The 21,386-nt window shown below is 33.3% G+C and overlaps 2 protein-coding genes and 2 pseudogenes across 2 annotated transcripts; 1 reads left to right on the top strand and 3 right to left on the bottom strand.

The window, feature by feature from the left end:
• Positions 1-3,187: 3,187 nt before the first annotated feature.
• Positions 3,188-5,471, bottom strand: LOC131657180 (vicilin-like). Its single transcript, XM_058926657.1, has 6 exons — positions 5,160-5,471; positions 4,836-5,011; positions 4,575-4,655; positions 4,146-4,469; positions 3,601-3,904; positions 3,188-3,469 (listed from the first exon to the last, which is right to left on the bottom strand). Exons 1-6 carry the CDS (start codon positions 5,455-5,457, stop codon positions 3,276-3,278), a joined length of 1,377 nt encoding a protein of 458 aa, XP_058782640.1. The 5' UTR covers positions 5,458-5,471; the 3' UTR covers positions 3,188-3,275.
• An 8,797-nt stretch (positions 5,472-14,268) lies between these two features.
• On the top strand, positions 14,269-17,835 carry LOC131659764 (dirigent protein 1-like; annotated as a pseudogene).
• Positions 17,836-18,449: 614 nt separating this feature from the next.
• LOC131657181 (uncharacterized) lies at positions 18,450-19,743 on the bottom strand (annotated as a pseudogene).
• A 750-nt stretch (positions 19,744-20,493) lies between these two features.
• LOC131659765 (uncharacterized) lies at positions 20,494-21,386 on the bottom strand. Its single transcript, XM_058928910.1, has 2 exons — positions 20,748-21,386; positions 20,494-20,628 (listed from the first exon to the last, which is right to left on the bottom strand). Exons 1-2 carry the CDS (start codon positions 21,384-21,386, stop codon positions 20,494-20,496), a joined length of 774 nt encoding a protein of 257 aa, XP_058784893.1.

Below are 21,386 nucleotides of genomic sequence, written 5' to 3' on the forward strand. Positions count from 1 at the left end.
GAGATCCATACCATCAAAAATGGAGGCAAGGTTCTCAATTTTTTTTTAATGATCTTCAATTCAGTAAGAGTCTATTTTATTGGGGGTTTTGGAAGGGAGGAAGAAAATATTCCACAATTCACTACTCCTTTTAAATTTTTGACTGGTAATAAACTGGTGCATTTTATAAAATTTAATTAAATAGATCAGATATCACTTCGTTGGTTCAAACAACCTTGGTGAAATGTGTTATTCTGAAACATGAATTACAATTTAACTTATCTATTTAGTTGCCATTTTTTCATTTCATCGTTGAGGAACCTTTCAACCCTAAAACATCTAGAGCAAGTTGAACCCATTTTTTCATCTTCATAAACGAAATGAAACATGCAATCACAATATTTCGTTCTTTGGTTAATGTACAACTTCTTCACTATTGTTCGTTCTTATATTTCTCGTTTACAAATCAACGAAAATCGATATAACTATGGTTCATTCTCGAGTTTCCCTGTAGGAAGACAAAGAAAGGAGGACAAAATTCTTTCACTTATTCTTCATATTTCTATTACGTAAACCATTCATCATGCATGTACGATACATTTATGTTCTTGTTGTTGATGTTTACGTTGTTGTTGTTCATGTTTATGTTATTGTTGTTTTTGAACTTGAATGTTGTTGAATGTTGATGTTGTTGTTGTTGAATGTTGTTGACGTTGTAAGTTCTTATACAGTCACTTATGTTGTTGATGAACTTATTTTGTTATTGAATGTTGTTGATATTCAGTGTTGTTGTTGTTGAATGTTTAATTTTGTTGTTATTGAATGTATGCTAGACACATTGTTGTTCTTGTTGTTGTTTATATGATGTTGTTACTGAATATATATAAGACACAATTGTCATGTTAGTATTTTTTATATGTTGTTGTTGTTGAATGTGTATTAGACACATTGTTGTTGTTGATGAATGTGAATCAGACACATTATTGTTATTGTTTGTATATTTTTTATAAGATTGGTTAAATATTTTGTTGTTTTTTAACATAGATGGATTCTTCATCTAGCGACGAAACTCATCACTACAACATTTATTGCTTCTGCCAACACTTTTTATGCAACATGTGAAAATTATTTCCTAAAGAAGTTTAGACAATGATTCTTATGGGATGCAAAGATAATTCTCGTAACACCTCACAAATGTCCTTTAAAATACTTATGGGGACAATTTTCAAGCGTTGTCTAATTTCACAGAACAACGCATCTTATGCTCTGATTTGATTTGTACCATCGAAAACAAGGCATTTTATTTGTTTTGAGTTCATAACTTTGGATCATGTTATTTTCATTAATTATTTCAGTTGAAGAGATTATGAAAGTTATGTTATTATTTGAAATTCCATTGCGAGTATGTCAAAAAAATGAGATGGTATGCATGTTTAGTTTTGAGTAACATCCTAAAGCGGTTATTATTCTTTTAAATTAATATTTGGGGCTTATGGTGTTACAGCTATGATTTGAGTTATACTTGGTCGTGATTGAACTCAAACTCAGTAGTGGCTGAAGAAGAATCTATGGTTCGACTCATGTACAAACAGTGATTCGACTCACAGAGTGCATTATTAGAATATAGTGTAAGTCATGATTCAAATCACAAGATTACACAAATACCTGGTTCTTATTTCCTCATTTGATTCGACTCAGGGGATTGTGTGATTCGAATCACACATCACAAATCTAAAAAATTCAAGTTCCAAAGATGTTTTTGAGAATTTACTTTTGACATGACTTGAATAAATCTTAATGATGGTTCTTGTTCCAAAAATTTAATTACTTGATTTAAAGTATAATATTCATACTCAAACATTAATATTTTGAATTATGCATGCTAAAATAAAGATTCAAAACTCTATCCTTAAAGATTCGCAATTGAGAATGCGACTCAAATATAAAATTAAAGACAAAGTAAATCTTAAGGTACAAGTTAAAAAAACCGTATAGAGGTCCCCTCTCTTAATGTATCAGAGACATGAAACTTCATAATGGTGGTTAAGGCTTGCTTGAAGAATCGAGAGGCCCTATATTGTGGTGTTTATGGTGGTGAGAGGATTAGCTCACGTGAGGTGAGAGGCTTTATGGTGTACGGAATTTGGATAAGTTATGATATGTCCTTTATCCCATTAAGGAATAGGTCGTTATAGAAGGCTTTGGGATTGTGGTGAAATAAAAAAGTCTTTAGTAGTGCATAAAGTGTTTTATGGTCAAATAAGATAACATTAATAGGGACTATTACGTTAGTAGATGATATAGTTTGAATTAAACAACCTAGATAATTATCAGTAAGTAAACAACCTAGATAATAAATTAGAATGTATAACTTTTATTAGTAATTATCTTATTTTAATTTTATTGAGTTAATCTTTTTTAGTTTTGGATCTTTTCCTTGACTATCCATTATTACCATTATATATATATATATATATATATATATATATATATATATATATATATATATATATTTATATATATATATATATATATATATATATATATATATATATATATATATATATATATATATATATATATATATAGTCTTTGACACATTCGAAGATGTCAAATAAATCAATGAAAATATTTTCAATTTTTTAGTTAGTTTTTATAGTCTTCTAGATTTTTTAATATTATATTTTTCTTTAGTTTTAATAGTATTTTTCTTTAGATCTTATTAATACACTGATGAATGTATCTCACGGATCATAGATATGAGAAATCAAATTTTTACATTAGCTCTACTGTTATTAGTGTCTTATACTTTTATTTATTGACTTTTTTAATAAACGATCTTTATATATTGTTATGAAGTTTAGGCCTATATTATTATAACATTTGTCGTTTGCTCATAGTATGACAATTTTTATTAGGATACGATTTAATTTTTTTTTTTAATTTCCTATGTGATTTTTCTTTAGGATTTACAAAACTATTTTCGGAAAAATACTAATAGTGGCATATACCGACCCATTTTTAATTGCATTATCAAATTATAACTAAAATTATAATTTAAGGATTTAATTAACTATTTATGGATGATTAAATAATACATACTCATACTAGTATAAAAGAGTATTACTAAAAAAACATAGTAGTTAAGAGGATCATCAAAATACTCTTTATTTATTTATTTATTCATAATATAATAGTGGAAATATAATTATAGTTACCAGAGAACATTGTTTTATTCTTTGCTCACTATGAGCTATATATCTTGATAGCATACATGCATATTATTTGCTCATTCATTAAAAAGCATCCAAAATTGAAGATAAACGATCTCTTGTTTCATGGCTTCCTCTCTCTCTTTGCTGAGGTTGAGCATTTGCAAAGTAAGATTGTTTCTGATTTCCTAATAGTCTATCAACCTCTTGAGCTGATCCAGGGAATGCAAGATCTTTCACTGGTGGATGTATCTGGCTAATCACATTGTCCTCCTCGCCTTCAAATTTTCAATGACCAGAAAAAAATATCTTGATAATTTTTTCTCTTTGATTTAATAGAACCAAACTTTTAAAATACATACATAAAATGAATATATAGAGAGAGTGAATGAGTGATAATATGATATACCTGCAAGAAAGTTCCTCTGGTTGTTCTCAGCATTGATACCAAATCCAAGCAAATTGAGATTTGAGGAAGCTCTTATGGCAACTGGATGACCTGCTGGAATTATAAAAACATCTCCTTGAGACAACTTAGCTTTGTAATTTATCACTTGTTTGTTTATCTCTTCTTCCTCTTCTTCGTCGTCTTCTTTTCTCTGTCCTTGTTGCTTTTCATTTCTTAGACCCACAAGTTCAAAATCTCCATTTCCTTCGTTAACTGTTACTATTACTATGGCCCTCGAATTGTAGTGTGGCAACAATAGAGATCCCTATAATTTAATTTTTAAAGAATAATTAAATAAATATTTTGGTATATGTTCTATACACAAAGCATGTTACTAAGTAAATAAAACTTAGTTACTTATAAGATGTCAACTTAATAACAAAATTTTGACAATATAACTTCAATGGGCAAAAATCAAATCATTTAGAACAATTGAAGTTTGATCAAGTGAAATCTCAGTGTGTAATATAGTTAGTTGCCTATAGTATAAAATAATTTTTCCTTACCTCCTTAATCTCAACAGAATTAACAAGTATATCCAAGTTTTGAAGTTGTGGATTTTTCTCTGGGGTGACTTCAAAGAATTTTCCAAACTTGTTAGAATAGATAGGGTTGCGACTTCTTAAGTTAAATGGTTCAAACTCAGAGGATACACTTTTTTTGGAGCTAGACTTTGCATTTTTACTCAATTCCTCAATTTGTCGCCTTGATAATTTGGCTATTACATCCTCTTCTTGACTCTGCTGCCTCTTATCCCTAAGGCTTCTTCTTTGTTGTGCCTCTTTCGCGTGCCCTTCCAAAAGAACCTTCTCTATCTCTTCATAATCGGTCTATATTTTTTTTACAATATATACAAAGAAAAAGTGAATATTAAAATATATATAGAAAACCAAACAGATACATAATAATGAAGAAATTGTGTGTTTTATGTTTACATTGAAGGAAGCCTGTAGAATGTTCTTGCTGAACCCAGATAAGATGGAAGGTTGGTTTTGATTTGCAGAAAATAAGAAAGACTGTTGAAAAGGACAAAAAATAATGTTAAGATCATTAGAAAATCTTTACAGTTAAATAGGTATAAATACAATCACAATTGTTGTAGTTATGTTATGGTAGAGATTCCTAAAAATTTTCATACACCAATGCGCAAATCATATTTGATATAAGAAAAGGTAAACATTAACCGACTATATTACCTGAAGTTGGCCAGGTCTATTTATGGGAATGGCAAGATCTATTACTCTAAGATCTTCGTCGTCGTCTCGATTAACCAAATAAGCAACGGTGCCAGCAGGAAGTTTTATCGTGTCTCCACGCTCAAGGTTGAAGGAGTTTCTATCGTCGGGTTTCAACACTGTGAGTATAGCTCTTCCTGAAAGTTACAATTAACATTATATTTTAAAATTGAATGTAATTTATCCTTACAAAACAAGCATGTAAAGTAATAAATACCGTTTTTTTTTTTAAATAAACTATGTGTGATTAGTTTTAAATATTTAACTTGATAAATAATAAATTGCCACTTAGGACAACAAGGATGAAATCGGCATCGGTTTGTTGTGGAAGAAATATGGTGTGAGGTTTGGACTTATATTCCAAAAGACGGTAGTTTTGAAGATTTTCAAATATTTTGGAACGCTGGTCAAACTTCTGGAGAACACGGATGTGACCGTTTTCATTTTCAAAAAGAGTTTGAAACCTGTTAGACTCGAAGATAAATGGATTCTCTTGATCGGGTCTAGAAGAGACACACGCTAGTAAAGCAATTCCAAGCAGCATCAAAAGTGGGAATGAAGCTTTCATTGTAATAGCAGCCATGTTGATTTGAACTTATGTTTTATGCACCAACATTTGGCCATGCTGAACCATGCATATAGACGTGTGTGAAAATGTACAAAATTGAGGTGGCAAAATGAAAAGAACATAACTTAGGTGGTGGAGTTTTGTTTGAATATGATGAATCTGGACGTTCTTATGGAAATGAACACAAATTGTTTTTAGCGAGAACTTCGAGCTCTATGATAATAATATATGGATTACATTCACACATTTACTGAGTTGAAATTTCTTCATGTTGAATTAATAAAAATCTCTTTTTTCTAACTTTTCTTAAATAGATAAAAGCTTAGAAAAGTGTTCTCTAAAGGCAATGTAGTAGGTAATGAAGAAGGCCTAACCAAAGGCTGTCAAAAGGAAGCGGGGAGGTATGGTGTTTCAAGAAGTGCAGGAGGGATTGACGAGCATAACAAGCAGTTCAGATCGTATGCGGATACGGTGATTAACAAACATCTGCAATCCAACAATCACAAGGGGATAAACCTGAAGTTATCCAATCAGAATCTAAATACAGGGGAGGCAAGCAATAAGGAGGAGGAAACATTCAAAACTTTTATCTACAGTTCTAGCCTAGAGGAGCAATACAAGTACCAGAAAGCTATGGTGGGAATAGCAAGATCACCTGGAATGGCTTTCGGTGTTAGCAAAAGTCTCTTGGCCGAGGGCATATTCACAGTGGTAGCTACCCCTTTGGGCCCAAATCTCTGCCTGTTGGAAGAAACGGTGGATGGAGATTTGGATAGGTTATTGTCGGAAGCTGGGGTTTGGAAAGACAGATGGTTCAAGGAGGTGAGGAAGTGGCAGAAGAATGACGTTGAATGCTTCAGATCTGTGTGGGTGTCCATATTCGGAATTCCATGCTTTGTGAGGAATAGATGATTTTGTGAACTCCTCCTTTCTGACATTGGGGTTGTGGCCAATGGGGAGAGTTTGGAGGAACAACAGCTAAGGATGGATGTTACTAATCTGATGATCTTCACGGACAAATTGGATACGATTAACCTTAAAATCGCGGTTTCCATAGATGGTGAGACTTTTCACTGCTTGGTGAAGGAAGACGCGACGGTGAGGGTGGGAGATATGGACGGTTCGACGGTGGCTTCGGAGGATGATGAGTGGTCGGAACCGGAGTCTTGATCGGAGGTGCGGGTAGAGGTGGATCGAACGGCGAGGTGCGATAAACAGGATGATTTTCCGGCTCCGGTAGGGGGCGAGGGCAACGGTGCAATTGATGGTGACCCTTCGGTCTGTGTCAGAAGAGGAGAGAGAAGGTGTACAGAGAAGCAGCATGTAAAGGTTGATGTGAAAGGGGTTAAGGATGTAAGTCACAAAAGGAACGATCCAGAGCCTGAAGGAGGTTTGCAGAGTAGATCAGAGAGTTTTTCCAGTGAAGTCTTTCTAGGGTGGACTGTTCAATGGAGGTGGCATTTAATGGAAAGGTGGTTCAAGAAAACAGGGAAGCGGTGAGGGAGACAGAGTCTGAGGAGATAGAATTTGTTTCTTATGATAACGTTAGGGGTGAATTGGGGCCCACGGTATTTGGGCCAGATGTTATTTCGAAGGTGGGCCTCAGTGTACAAAAGCCCATTTTATCTACAAGCAATTTTATACAGCTGGCAGAGAAAAATAGAAAGGACTTTTCTATTAATTCTTTAGGAGAAAAGGTGGGACCCAGTATTATAAAGGAGCACTTTAACGTGACTTGCATGGAAGGTGACGTGCGGAACGTAGGTAAAGAAAGAAGGGAGGATAATTTCCTGTGCTTTGACGAACAGTGCACCAGACTGAAGAACTCCAAAAAAGTCAGGAAACAAATGAGAGACATTCTGAACCTGGGAGTTAGAGTGGAGAATTTTTCTTATCCTGCTGAGATGGATTTTCCTCTGAACTCGGGCAGTGATTCTAGGGCAGGGTTGGGTGGCAATTTAGAGGAGAGTTCCTTTTCAGAAGAATCTCTAACACATTCTGAGGTGAGAAATTGTAATGCAAGAGTGATCAAAAGGGGTGTGGGAAATTCTTCGGAGGGTCTGTGGAATTCTATGAATAAGTTGGGGATAGCTAACGCTTCATCGTTATTCAACCCCATTCTAAAATTGGAGGAGATGGAGAGGCGGGTTGGTGAAGGGGGGAGGTTTTGAAGGAGACCATCAACGTGTTGAGAAGAATATTTTCTCTCTAAATATTCGAGGAGGAAGTTCGAGGGTGAAGAGAAAGAGGATAGGCTACAACATTCAAAGAGGCTCGATGGACGTTGTTTTTTTACAAGAAACTAAACTTCATAATATTCAGCATTCTAATGTGAAAGAGTTTTGGGGGGACGAGAATGTGGAGTGGTCGCATTAGGATGCCGTGGAGGCATCGGGGGGTATTCTTATTATGTGGAGGAAAGATTTTTTTCAAGCTCATCTATAGTTTTCGAGGAGAAGGTTTCTTGGGGGTTTGCGTGGAAAAAGAGAAAAGGAGATTGTATTTTGTTAATGTCTATGCTTCATGTGATCACAAGGATAGAGTGAATTCTTGGAGGAGGATTTTGGATGTGAAGAGAAGGAGCACTGAGGGATCGTGGTGCATTGGTGGAGATTTTAATCTTGTTACGTCTTTGGAGGAGAGAATCGGATTGTCCAAAAAAAGCTATAAAAAGGAAATGGTAGACTTCAATGTGTTCATTAATGAGATGGAGGATCCCCCGACCATTGGAGGCAAGTTCACGTGGTCTAACAAGTGTGGAAGCGTAATGAGTAGATTGGATAGATTCCTCTTATCCCCATCTTTTGTAGATGAGTGGAAGGTAGAAGGTCAATATATTGGCAAAAGGGATGTTTCGGACCATGCTCCCATTTGGATTAAAGATAACAAGAGGAATTGGGGACCTAAACCTTTTAGGTTCAATAATCTTTGGTTTGGTCATAAGGATTTTACCGTTTTTGTCGAGGAGGAATGGAGAAAGTTGGAGAGTAAGGGGCGCAGTGATTTTTGTTTTTTTGAGAAGTTGAAGGCCATTAAGGGCAAAATTAGTTCTTGGAATAAAGAGGTGTTTGGGTGGATTGATCTTAACATTGAGGAGGCGGGAAAGGAGATGCATTTTTTAGATAACAAGTTTTCTCTTTTTGCAGGTAATGTTCCGGTGGAGGTAGTAGACCAAAGATCTAAGGCGGCCTCGGTGTTTTGGGATAACCTACACAAAAAAGAAGGTTATCTTCGTCTAAATTCTAGGCAACTATGGCTTGAGGATGGAGATGGCAACACGAGGTACTTTCATAACTCTCTCAAAGAAAGGAGGCGGAAGAACTCTTTGTGTTCTCTTGCTACTAGGAGTGGAGTAGTGGAAGATGTTGTTGAAATCAAAGACTTCATCCATTCCTATTTTAATTCTTTCTTCATAAAAGAGGTGGAAGAGAGACCGAATTTAAATGCCTTGGAAGTGGCTAAGCTTTTAGAGTCGGAGTCTTTGAGCATTGAAAGGCCGTTCTCGGAGGAGGAAATAAAGGATGCTATTTGGTCGTGTGATGGCAACAAAAGTCCGGGGCCCGATGGCTTCTCCTTAGAGTTTTATAAGAGATTTTGGGTGGTGATCCGTGAGGACTTGATAAAGTTGTGTAATGACTTTCATCGAACGGGAACTCTCGTGAAATCAATTACTTCATCCTTTCTCGCTTTGATTCCAAAAAACATTAATCCTCAATCTTTAGGCAACTTTAGGCCAATATGTTTGGTGGGAAGCATTTACAAAATCATTGCTAAGATTTTGGCGTCTAGATTAAAGGAGGTTATTGGCAAGTTGGTGTCCTTTAATCAAACCGCCTTTGTTCCGGGTAGGAACATGATGGATGGAGTTCTTTTGGTTAATGAGATTTTAGATTGGTCGAAGAAAAACAAAAGAAGTTGTCTCTTGCTCAAGGTGGACTTTGAAAAGGCGTATGATTCCGTATCTTGGTAATACCTTAGAGGGATGATGATTAGGATGGGTTTTGGTAACCGGTGGATGAGGTGGATGGAAGCTTGCATTTTCAACAACAATATGTCCGTTTTGGTTAACGGTAGCGCGACAAGGGAGTTTAAGGTTCATAGAGGTTTGAGACAAGGAGATCCGTTGTCCCCGTTTCTTTTCGTGCTCGCTATGGAAGGGTTAACGGTGCTAGTTAGGAAGTTGGTTGAGTTGGGAAATTTCAAGCCTTTTAAGTATGGGGAGGGTGATTTTGTGGATATCCTTCAATTCGCGGACGACACTATACTTATAGGTGAAGCTAATTGTGATAACCTTTGGAATTTGAAGGTGATCTTGAGAGGCTTTGAATTAGTGTCGGGCTTGAAGATTAATTTTGCTAAAAGAAATATTATCGGGGTGAACGTGGGGGAGTGGTATTCTAACGCCGCTACGACTTTTCTTGCTTGTAAGAAAGGGGTGTATCCTTTCAAATCCTTAGGTGTCATGGTGGGGGATAATCCTAGGAAAAACAAAGTGTGGGCGGATGTGTTGAACAATATCAAGAGGAGGCTTTCTTTGTGGAAGGGTAGAAATATTTCAATGGGTGGAAGGGTCACCCTCTTAAACCCGGTGTTGAATTCTATTCCGATTTCCACTCTTTCCTTCTTTAAAGCACCGAGTAAGGTTGTCAAGGAGATACGAAAATTCAAAGTGAGTTCCTTTGGAGTGGCAATGTTGAGTAAAGAAGTATCCATTGGGTGAAGTGGGAGGTGGTTTGTAGGCCAAAAGAGAAAGGAGGTTTGGGGGTTAGAGATGTGAGGGAGATGAACAAAGCGCTTCTCTTGAAGTGGAAGTGGAGAATTCTCAATGAGGACAAGGCCATTTAGAGTCGTTTTTTAAAGGTGAGGTACGGTAGCCCAAAAATCAAGATTCAAGCAATTGGTGGAGAATTCATAGGAAGAGATGAATCGATTTGGTGGAAGGATTTGTGTAAGAACAACTTGCCGGAGGAGGTTGTGGACAATGGCTTCATTGGTTGCTTTAAAACTCTTTGCAAGAATGCTAAAGACACTCTTTTTTGGCACAATCTTTGGTTGGGTGATACTCCTCTTAGCATGTCTTTTCCGGATTTGTATGCACTTTCTTCTAAGAAGTATTGCACGGCGGAGGAAGTGCTGTTTTGGACCGATGGATCTCATAGGTGGGATTTGGCGGGGCTTTTTATTGGCGAAAACAGCACCGGTTCGGCTACACGGGCAGCAGCGATTGCGGTGCCTAGCTGGACTCGTTTCTGCATGTTGGTAAACAGCCACCTTCCTAGCGAGTTCGAGAACGACACTTTCGAGTGGTCTATTAATGCGGAGAAGGTTTTTACCGTGGCAAGCATTTCTTCCGTGGTGAACAATTCTAAACCTTTTGGTTGGGATTCTTCTTTAATCGGATGGTTGAATGCTATGTGGGATCTTAAGCTCCCACCCAAAATTAAGTTGTTTGCTTGGAGATTTCTAATCGATAGGCTTCCAACTAAGGATCACTTATTGAGAAGAGGTCTTACTAGTATTCCAAACCCGAATTGTGGCTTTTGTGGTAATGTTTTGGAATCTACATCTCATCTTTTCTTTCTTTGCCAAGAGGCGAGGGTGATTTGGAATCATATTTTTGGGTGGCTAGGCATTAAGGAGGAAATCAATTTTGAGGAGTTCTTGTCCTTTGGCGATTTACAAGTTAAGGTGAAGAATAGAAAGCGAAGAACTCTTATCAATTTTGTTTGGTTTGCTACCGTTTGGAGTCTTTGGCTAATGAGGAACGCCATAATCTTCAAGGACGAGGGGTTTTGTTTCGATGTCATTTGTACTAATATAGTCTTCCTAGCTTGGAGTTGGATGTGTGTCGGATATCCTAAGTTTAGACCATCTTATTACGAATGGTTTAAACTTCCCTTATCCGATTATGTCAACCTTTAGTTTTGTTTCCTTTTTTGTAAGGGTTGCACCCCTAGTGCGAGCTTTTCAATCAATTGCTTATTAAAAAAAAAGTGGTTTCTTCAAAAGTTGTGCTTTTCAGACATTGAAAGACTGGTATTGGAAATGAAATTGCTTTGAGAGCTTCTAGTTTTATGTTTCTAGTAATTTTAAAGAGAGCATCTAGTTTTAAGCTTCTAGAAGTTTTAAATTTGTCTAATATATTTTAAGTGAGATTTTCTCGTAATTGCTAAGAAAATTATTGTTTTAAATAACTTTTTTTTTTAAATGTATCTCAATTTTATTTACAGTAGTTTTAATTTTTTTAAATATACGACAAACTATCAGAAATAATAAAACCATAAAAGAATATATTTAAATGACTTTCTTTTATTTGCTAAGAAAATTATTTTTTTAAATGACTTTTTGTAAAAAAATGTATCTCTATTTTATTCACAGTTGTTTTAATTTTTTTTTAAAATATACGACAACCTTTTAGAAATAATAAAACCATAAAAGAATATATTTAACAATTTTAGATACAAAAAATTCGATAACAAAAAATAAGAATTACAAAATATTACTATAATACAACAACTATAATTTTTAATAGTGTTACAGAAAAATTGAGAATTAATATAATACAACAACTATAATTTTATTAGTTTATAGTATAAATAAGTTACCAAAGAAATTATTGGTGTGGACATTTCATACATGTGACAAAAAATTGTTTATTAAATTAAAGTATTTTAAGATTAACATTTTTAAAATAAAAATAGATTTGTATAATTTTGTTTTTCTTATTTCATATCTACTTAATATAAATTCAAGGTTGTCATGATAGTAACCCTAATCTTTAAGCCTTTAACCTAGCAATGTGCTGACATGTTATCTTGACAACAATTCTTACCCATTTAATTTAAAAATTTCTATGCTTAAACAATGACTTACTTATATAAATATAAAAATAAAATTAAAGTATCCTTAAAATATATAAAATAAATATAAATAATTTTTAAATGAAAATTTTATAATAAAGAAGAGATAAAAATATATATAAAATAAATAATTTATATATATATATATATATATATATATATATATATATATATATATATATATATATATATCATTTCTAAAATATAAGTTAAAAAATCTCTCTCTTCTACCTTTCAGATTTAAATTTAAATAATAAGTTAAAATTTTAAAATTAAAATTAAAATATTAAATTTAATATAGTTCAAATAATCATATTTTTATAATCATAAAATTAGAGAATTTCTGAATCTATCCCTTGAATCTCTTAGCCACCCGGCGAAATTCTATTTATGCCCCCTGTTTCCGTAGATGTACCTCCGAAAGCAAATTTTTTTTAAAACTCTGTTTTTTTTCGTAGGTGCATCTACGGAAGCGTTAAAACATGGTGAAATTTGGGAAGATCCCAAATTAATTGGGAAAATTCCAAATTAATTGAGAAAATCTCAAATTAAATGAAATATTCTGTAGCTACATCTACGGAAAATTTTGAAAATAAAGTGTTCCATAGATATTCCTACGGAATATTCTGTTATATTTTAAATCAATTACATTTCGCTCCAAAACTCAATTTTATAACAAAAATGGAACATCAAATTATAGTAAATCAAAGTAGTGCAATTGAGGTTTTCAAATTACTTTGATTTATTATAATTTGATGTTCCATTTTTGTTAAAAAAAATTGGAGTTTAGGAGTGAAATGTAGTTGATTTGAAATATAATAGAATGTTCTGTGTGTACATCTACGGAACACTCTATTTTTAAAACCTTCCATAGATGTAGCTACGAAAGATTTCATGACTATGTTTTAACGCTTCTATAGATGCACTTACGGAAAAAACCAAAATTTTAAAGAAAAAAAGGTGCTTCTGAAGGTACATCTACGGAAGCAGAGTGACAATTTTGGCAACTCGCACGGTGGGGGAGAGATTCAAGGTATAACATTGCAGCTCGGTTCAACCAGAGTGTCATTTCAAAAAAGTATTGTCAAACATTGAGCATTGATATAACACTCCTTTCTATTCCAGGTTGTACGGTTTTGTCTCAAGAAATTGTATACATCTCGTTGGAAAGGAACTAGAAAGAGTGAAATTTATTGATTCTAGCCAAGAAATATGTGGTTGCTTCATCAGAACAACACATGGGTTACCGTGTGCGTGTCAGCTTGCCATTTTTCAAGTACTAGGCAATTGTGTTCCTTTAGACTCGATTCATGAATTTTGGACGAAATTGCACATTATAGAGCATGTGGTTAGTCATGATGAAAGTGGTACAAAGTGGGATTTATAAGCAAAGTGTGAAGAGTTGAAGACATATTTCAGCTCATTGGATATTGTAGGGCAGAGAGTGTTGAACAAAAAAGTTCGGGAACTAATACATTCATCCACAACTTCTATGTGTCCACCGCCAGTGAAGTACAAGCCAAATGGGGTGTTAAGAAGAATAGAAATGGTCAAAAAAGTGGTGTGCATCGTGATCCTAGCCAGTGGGAGAATGTAGAGGGCTCGCAAGATATTCGAACTACAAAGAAATCATGCACAAATCCAACACCAAGTCAACTGTCAAGTACGATTGGCAGCCAACCGTCCACCAAATCTTCAAGACATCTCTACTTGTCACAGTTCCCTACTTTCTTACATCTATACATCAATGACTTTATTGATGTTGGTGACGATGGAAATTGTAGTTTTCGGGCTATTGCAGCTTTTCATAGATGGGGCGAAGAGTCGTGGCCTTTGATTCAGACGCAATTAGATGCTTAAAATCATCAACACTCACAATTATTTTCAAGCTGTTCCATGACACAATTTCTACAGTTATGAATGTGTTGGAGTAGACCACTTAGGTGTGCAGGGTAGGGATAAATGGATGACGATTCCTGATATGGGTTACCCTATTGATTCTAGATACATTGTTGTTTTTGTCTCCCTTTCCAAAAGACTTAACATCACATTTTCCCCTCTTGCCTTAGCTCCACATATGTATACGAGCAGGCATAAAATCAATGTTATTGATTTTGTCAATGACAATCATTGGGTTCAGGTAAAGTTTAAATTCGATTGTTCATTGCCTCTTGTCACTGACCACTAGAGACAAAATTATACTGATGATGCAAAAGCATGGGAATCAGCATATGTGGGTCGCTTTAATCACTAGGTAGACGAAGTTAGGAAGAAATTCTAGTTGGTTTTGTATCCTTTTATGTATGACTGCCATTATATGCGTATATTTAGTCGGGTTTCTATTTTATCGATTGAATTATTTGAGAAAAATCAAGGAAAAATATGAAATAACAACTTTATGGCTTAATACCGAAAATTTGGAAATTTCTAGAATTTTTTAGTGAATACCAAAAATTTAAAATTTCAGGTAACAGACATAAATATTTTAATAAATCAACGTAATTTTTTGAAATTTTCGATAATTTATTGAAATTTCCGGTATGAACATGTAATTTTTCTAGTATATGAGTAAGGATTTTTAGGACAAAACACCAAAAAATGGACAAGGTGCCATATATAACTTGGTGGTGGCATGTAGAATCATTCATACTTGACCATACTTCGACTATAGCATTGTAGAGCTTCGACTATATCATGTGAACAGACTTCGAAGACATGCTAAGATAGATATATATATATATATATATATATATATATATATATATATATATATATATATATATATATATATATATATATATATATATATAGATATATATATATATATATATAGATATATATATACATATATAGATACATATATACATATATATATATATATATATATATATATATATATATATATATATATATATACATATATATATATACATATATACATATATACATATATATATATACATATATACATATATATATATATATATATATATACATATATACATATATATATATATATATATACATATATACATATATATATATATATATACATATATACATATATATATACATATATACACATATATATATATATATATATATATATATATATATATATACACATATATATATATATACACATATATATATATATACACATATATATATATATATATATATATATATATATATATATATATATATATATATATATATATATACACTTCATAAACCAAACGAGTTGATTATTTTACGAGTTTAATTTTGAGCCGAAGATCAATTCATCTATTTCACAATGTAAAATATATTTATACTAATAATATATGAGAAATAAATAAATATATTTAAATATGAAAACAGGTGTTTTGAATTTAACTCAGGTAGTTGTGTTATGTAATTTCCAGCAAACGCCAAAGTCCTTACCAACTGAAACTGCATGTTTAATTTACACATAAATATTTTACAATAATATGAAGTTTTCATCCAATCTATCCCAGAGTGTTCATTCCCCTCTGTGCAAGTTTCTTGCCTGCTTGCATCATACTTCTACTATTAATTTTTTAAACGTCGTAATAAAATTCTTAAAAACTGTCTTCATCAAATCTTCATTCTTTTCTCTTTTTCAATTGTTGTATTATTTTAAGAAGATTAATAAGTGTCATGAGAAAAATCTTATTTCATCATGTTTCTTTTAGAAATATTGCAACCCACTTAACACCTCAAAAGAAATTAACAATTGTAATTTGTATGAGATTTTTTTTTAAGCAAGAAATTCATATTGATTAAAGAGAACCCAAGTTCTCAACCGAACTTACAAAAAAGGAAAACGGGCGACAAACGAAACATCCCGAGAAGAAAATATCCTCCAATTACAACTTACAAAAAGAAAAGCAAAAGATCTTTGCTAAAGCTATAAAAGTCACAATTGAAAAGGCTAATTTTTCCTATGACTAACCATTTCCAAGCCGAAATCTTAGAGTTCCACACTATATCATTAACAATTGTAATTTGTATGAGATTTCATTTTCTCTACGTTATAAGTCTTTTTATTTTTAGTTCTACTTATAATATTATTTACACAAAACAACTAATAAGTGTTTATATTTTATGAATTCATTCATCAATTTTTAGAATATTTTAATTGTTTATTATTATAATGATATATGAAAACTATTTATTTTACATTCTAGATATTTCTTTTTTTACACTAAATAATTAATAATTCATATATAATTTTAATGTTGCATTGAATTTTGAAACAATTTTGCATAGGGGCTGTTAAATTCAACCTTATTTTAAAAATAATTTTATAATATTATATATTTTTGTTAAAATAAATTTTAAAAAATAAAAAACATTTGTGTAAATAATTTTTTGAAAATAATATTTTAGATAGTTTATCCTTTAGCTAAGATTTTGTTGGATATAAAAATTTTAAAAATTATTTTGATAATTTTTTATAAACATCATTTTAAGATTTTTATTTAATTTTTAATTTTTGTATATTTATGTTAATGAGTATTAATTCATAATAAAATTGATTAATATAACTTCCACTATTTTATTATTATTTCATAAAATAAATTCAAAATATAAACAAAACTTAATCTCTATAGTTTTATAAAAAAAACGACTATAAATTTATTATATTTTTTCACAAAAGCAACAGTTAGAATCTATTTGATGTGTAATTTTTCTTCTTTGTGGCTTGATCTTTGACAACCTTTTATAACCGTGTTTTGAACTTTTGTTCTTCTTTAATACAACTTGATTAAAAAAAAACAGTTATATAAAGGATCTTATTATGGAGTAGTATAATTGAATATAATATTGTCGTGCTGGTAAGTAATACAAACATTTCAATTGAAATAATAATTTTTACTTAACACCCAAATTTTCTATAAATTAGTAGTTTCATTTTTAGCTTATCCACACTCATTCACACCTTATAGTAGCTCTAAAATTGAATCCCAAAAAAAAAGCTATGGAATCTTTATCTAGCTTAGAAATTTCCTTAAAAGAATCCAATATAATGCTACCAATAGAGAAACCACATAATTTCACCCACCTACACTTCTATTTCCATGACACCCTAGATGGTGAAAAACCAACTACACTCAAAATTATCAACCCACCTAATGAATCATCTCATGGTGATTTTGGATCCACTTTTATTATAGATAACCCTTTGACTGAAGAACAAGATATAAGTTCAAAAATTATTGGAAGAGCTCAAGGAACCTATGCATTGGCTTCCAAACAAGGTGATTTTGCTTTGAAAATGGATGTTAATTTTGTTTTTACAGAAGGTAGGTACAAAGGGAGCACACTTAGTTTGGTTGGAAGGAATGTTATTGTGGATGAAGTTAGAGAAATGCCTATTGTTGGAGGAACTGGTGCCTTTAGGTTTGCAAAAGGGTATGCTTTGGCAAAGACTGTTTTATATGATCCTGCTTCTCATAATTCCATTGAGGAATTTGATCTTAGCATTTACCATTTATAAAAATATCTTGTATGGTTTTTAGTAAGATTACATGTTTTTACCTTATACTTTTCCATGGGCTTTACCCTTTTTACAAATAAATTATTTCACCAATAAAAAAAAAAAAGAATGATTACATGCAACTCTACATGATTATGGAACGAGTGCAAATTTTTCATAATGCTTTGGTTTCCATAAGTTTACTTGTAAGACCATTTACAATGGTTTCAACACTCAACATCCACTTTTTCAACTCCCAACACTCCACATCATTTTCTCTCTCTTCCACCTAATAACTCAACATTCATTCAACTTTTACCTTCTCCAATGGTTTTTCACTCAACACCCTACCCCACCACTTTATTTTAATATTCTTATTTAAATTTTATTTTTATTTTTATGATTACATAAAATTACAATTATCGATTAAAATTAAATTAAAATAATAAATACTTAACAATTTATTTTTTAATTTTTTGTAATAAAAACAAAATTTATTTAAATAATTGGATACGATACAAATCATATTAAATTAAATTAAAATACAACACACAAGTAACATAATTAGTACGTTACAAATAATTTAAAATGCAATACAACACACAAGTAACGTAATTAGTACGATACAAATAATTTAAAATGCAATACAACACACAAATAATTCAATCACGAAACATTCCAAACTTTGTCCATATGTGCTTCACTAGATGGGCTTGCAATTCTTGATGAACATTTGGATCACGGAACTCTGATCTAGCACGAACGTGATTTGCAAAAGCGGGTAACACCTCGGTCGAGTATGGTTGTGGTGCACTAGATCCACTTTCCCCAGATTGCTCAAAATCGGTCCAACGTTGAGAATATGAATCTCGTTCATCCTCAACAATCATATTATGTAATATGATGCATGACCTCATGATGATACCCAAATCAGCTATGTCCCACATGCGAGCTGGTTCACGGATGATTTTAAATCGAGCTTGGAGCACTCCAAATGCACGTTCGATGTCCTTCCGACATCCCTCCTGAAATTTTGCAAATAACTTATCGGGTTCACTTTGAGGAAGTCTAATCGATTTGACGAAAGTTGGATAAGAAGGGTAGATACCATCAGTTAGATAGTATGCCATATTATATGGACGTTGATTCACAAAGAAATTCACACTTGGAGCCTTTCCCTGTTCCACGTCATCAAACATTGGTGACCGGTCTAGAACGTTTATATCGTTCCACGTTCCCGGACATCCAAAAAAGGCATGCCAGATCCATAGGTCATGAGATGCAACTGCTTCAAGAATAACTGTGGTGGTTCCCTTATCCCCTCTAGTAAATTGTCCTTCCCATGCTTTAGGACAATTTTTCCACTCCCAGTGCATGCAGTCAATACTCCCGATCATCCCTGAGAACCCCCGCATTTCACTAACATGCAGTATTCTTTGCAGGTCATCTTGGGTTGGTGCTCTCAGATACACTTGCTCGTACAAGCGTATGATTCCTTTACAGAATCTACGTAAGCACTCCAACGTTGTAGTACCTCCTATTTTGATGTACTCATCGACCGCATCTGCTGCCACCCCATATGCTAACATTCGCATTGATGTGGTACATTTTGCTAAGGGTGATATACCTTCTTTATTGGCTGCATCAACTCGCTGGGTGAAGTAGTCATCACTACTTGAAAGGTCCCCCAACGATTCGAAGGAAAACATGTTTTTTCATCCGGTACCGACGATGAAACATTGCATCGTCATATGTAGGCTCATTTGCAAAGTAGTCGTCAATTAGTCTTTGGTTTGCCGCTGCATGATCTCTATTGAGATATTTTCTACTACGAGGTGCAATATCTTCCGATATTTTGTTTCTACGCTCTCTAAATCGATTGACTATATAATTTTCTTCAATTTCACGATTTTGATTGTAGGCTGCGATATCAAAATGATATTGTGTTGGATCCATTTTTTTTTGATATTGGAAGTAGATTGGATGAGATTTGGGATATTGGTACATAAATGGATGTATGAGTCCCTATATATAAATGGATGTATGATTCGAATTGGGTGGTGGAGCACTGACGGATTCGAAATAATTTATTGTATAGAGTTAATTATCAGATAAGGATAAGATTCGAATTGGGTGGTGGAGCACTGACGGATTCGAAATAATTTATTGTATAGAGTTAATTATCAGATAAGGATAAGATTCGAATTGGGTGGTGGACCACTAACGGATTCGAAATAATTTATTGTATAGAGTTAATTATCAGATAAGGATAAGATTCGAATTGGGTGGTGGAGCACTGACGGATTCGAAATAATTTATTGTATAGAGTTAATTATCAGATAAGGATAAGATTCAAATTTGGTGGTGGAGCACTGACGGATTCGAAATAATTTATTGTATAGAGTTAATTATCAGATAAGGATAAGATTCGAATTGGGTGGTGGACCACTGACGGATTCGAAATAATTTATTGTATAGAGTTAATTATCAGATAAGGATAAGATTCGAATTCGGTGGTGGACCACTGACGGATTTGAAACAACAATAATTAAAGCAAACACTACACTGGCGTATTGAAACAACAATAATTAAAGCAAACACTACACTGGCATATTGAAACAACAATAATTAAAGCAAACACTACACTGGCATATTGAAACAACAATAATTAAAGCAAACACTACACTGACAAATACTACATTGAAATTAATTATCAAACAGTTCTGCCTCCAACTTTATCAACAGCTGTTTCTTCCGGTCATCTAGATGCTCTTCGGAAGTTAGCTTTAGATACATCTTCATTTTCTTAGTTTTAGTCTTTTCCAAGGCTATATTGTTAGCCTGCTGTTGCATCAAGGCTATGTTGTCCAATCGTTCAAGCTCTTTCGTCTTGAATTCTTTGTATTCAGCCCATTCTTTGTCCACCACCTCCAAGGCATATTCATTGCTTTTCTTTTTACCCTTTTTTTAGCTGCCTCCCTTCCTATAGGACGAGCACTGGATTCTACAGTGTTTGAGCCACATGCATCACTCTCGCGAGATCTCTTAGATCCACTACTTCCTGAGCCAATATTTCCTCCTACTTGACTACAATAACGTGGTTGATCACGGAGAGCGTGCCATTCTTCCATTAATGTGAATCTAACATTCTTCCCACATGCATATAATTCCTGCGCTTTTGCCAAAACATCATTCTCCGACCAACCACTTCCTTGCAAACGCTTAGCGCCATCATAAGCGTCAATCCATTTACCCAACATTTTGTTCATATAATTAAAACAGTTTCGGCATGCAGGTCCATCACGCGGAGGATCGAATGAGCAATGCTCATTACAATACTCAGCAATTTTACCCCAATATGTTTCACCTTTCTGGTTTCTCCCGATAACACTGCTTGTTCCAAATTTAATCCACCCACTAATTAGCACCAAATTTTGTTTAATGTTCCATGCTGGTTGCTGAGTTTTCCTGCTCTTAGGAGTTGAATCCTCTGAATTTGGAGTGACTTCATTAGAAACTGTCCTGCCACCAATAGTTAGTTGTGTTGAAAATTCGGGAAATTCAGGTGCACCACCACTTGGAAAATTTTCATTCGCCAT

The sequence above is a fragment of the Vicia villosa genome, linkage group LG3 (genome assembly GCF_029867415.1).
Source record: "Vicia villosa cultivar HV-30 ecotype Madison, WI linkage group LG3, Vvil1.0, whole genome shotgun sequence".
Taxonomy (NCBI): Eukaryota; Viridiplantae; Streptophyta; class Magnoliopsida; order Fabales; family Fabaceae; genus Vicia; species Vicia villosa.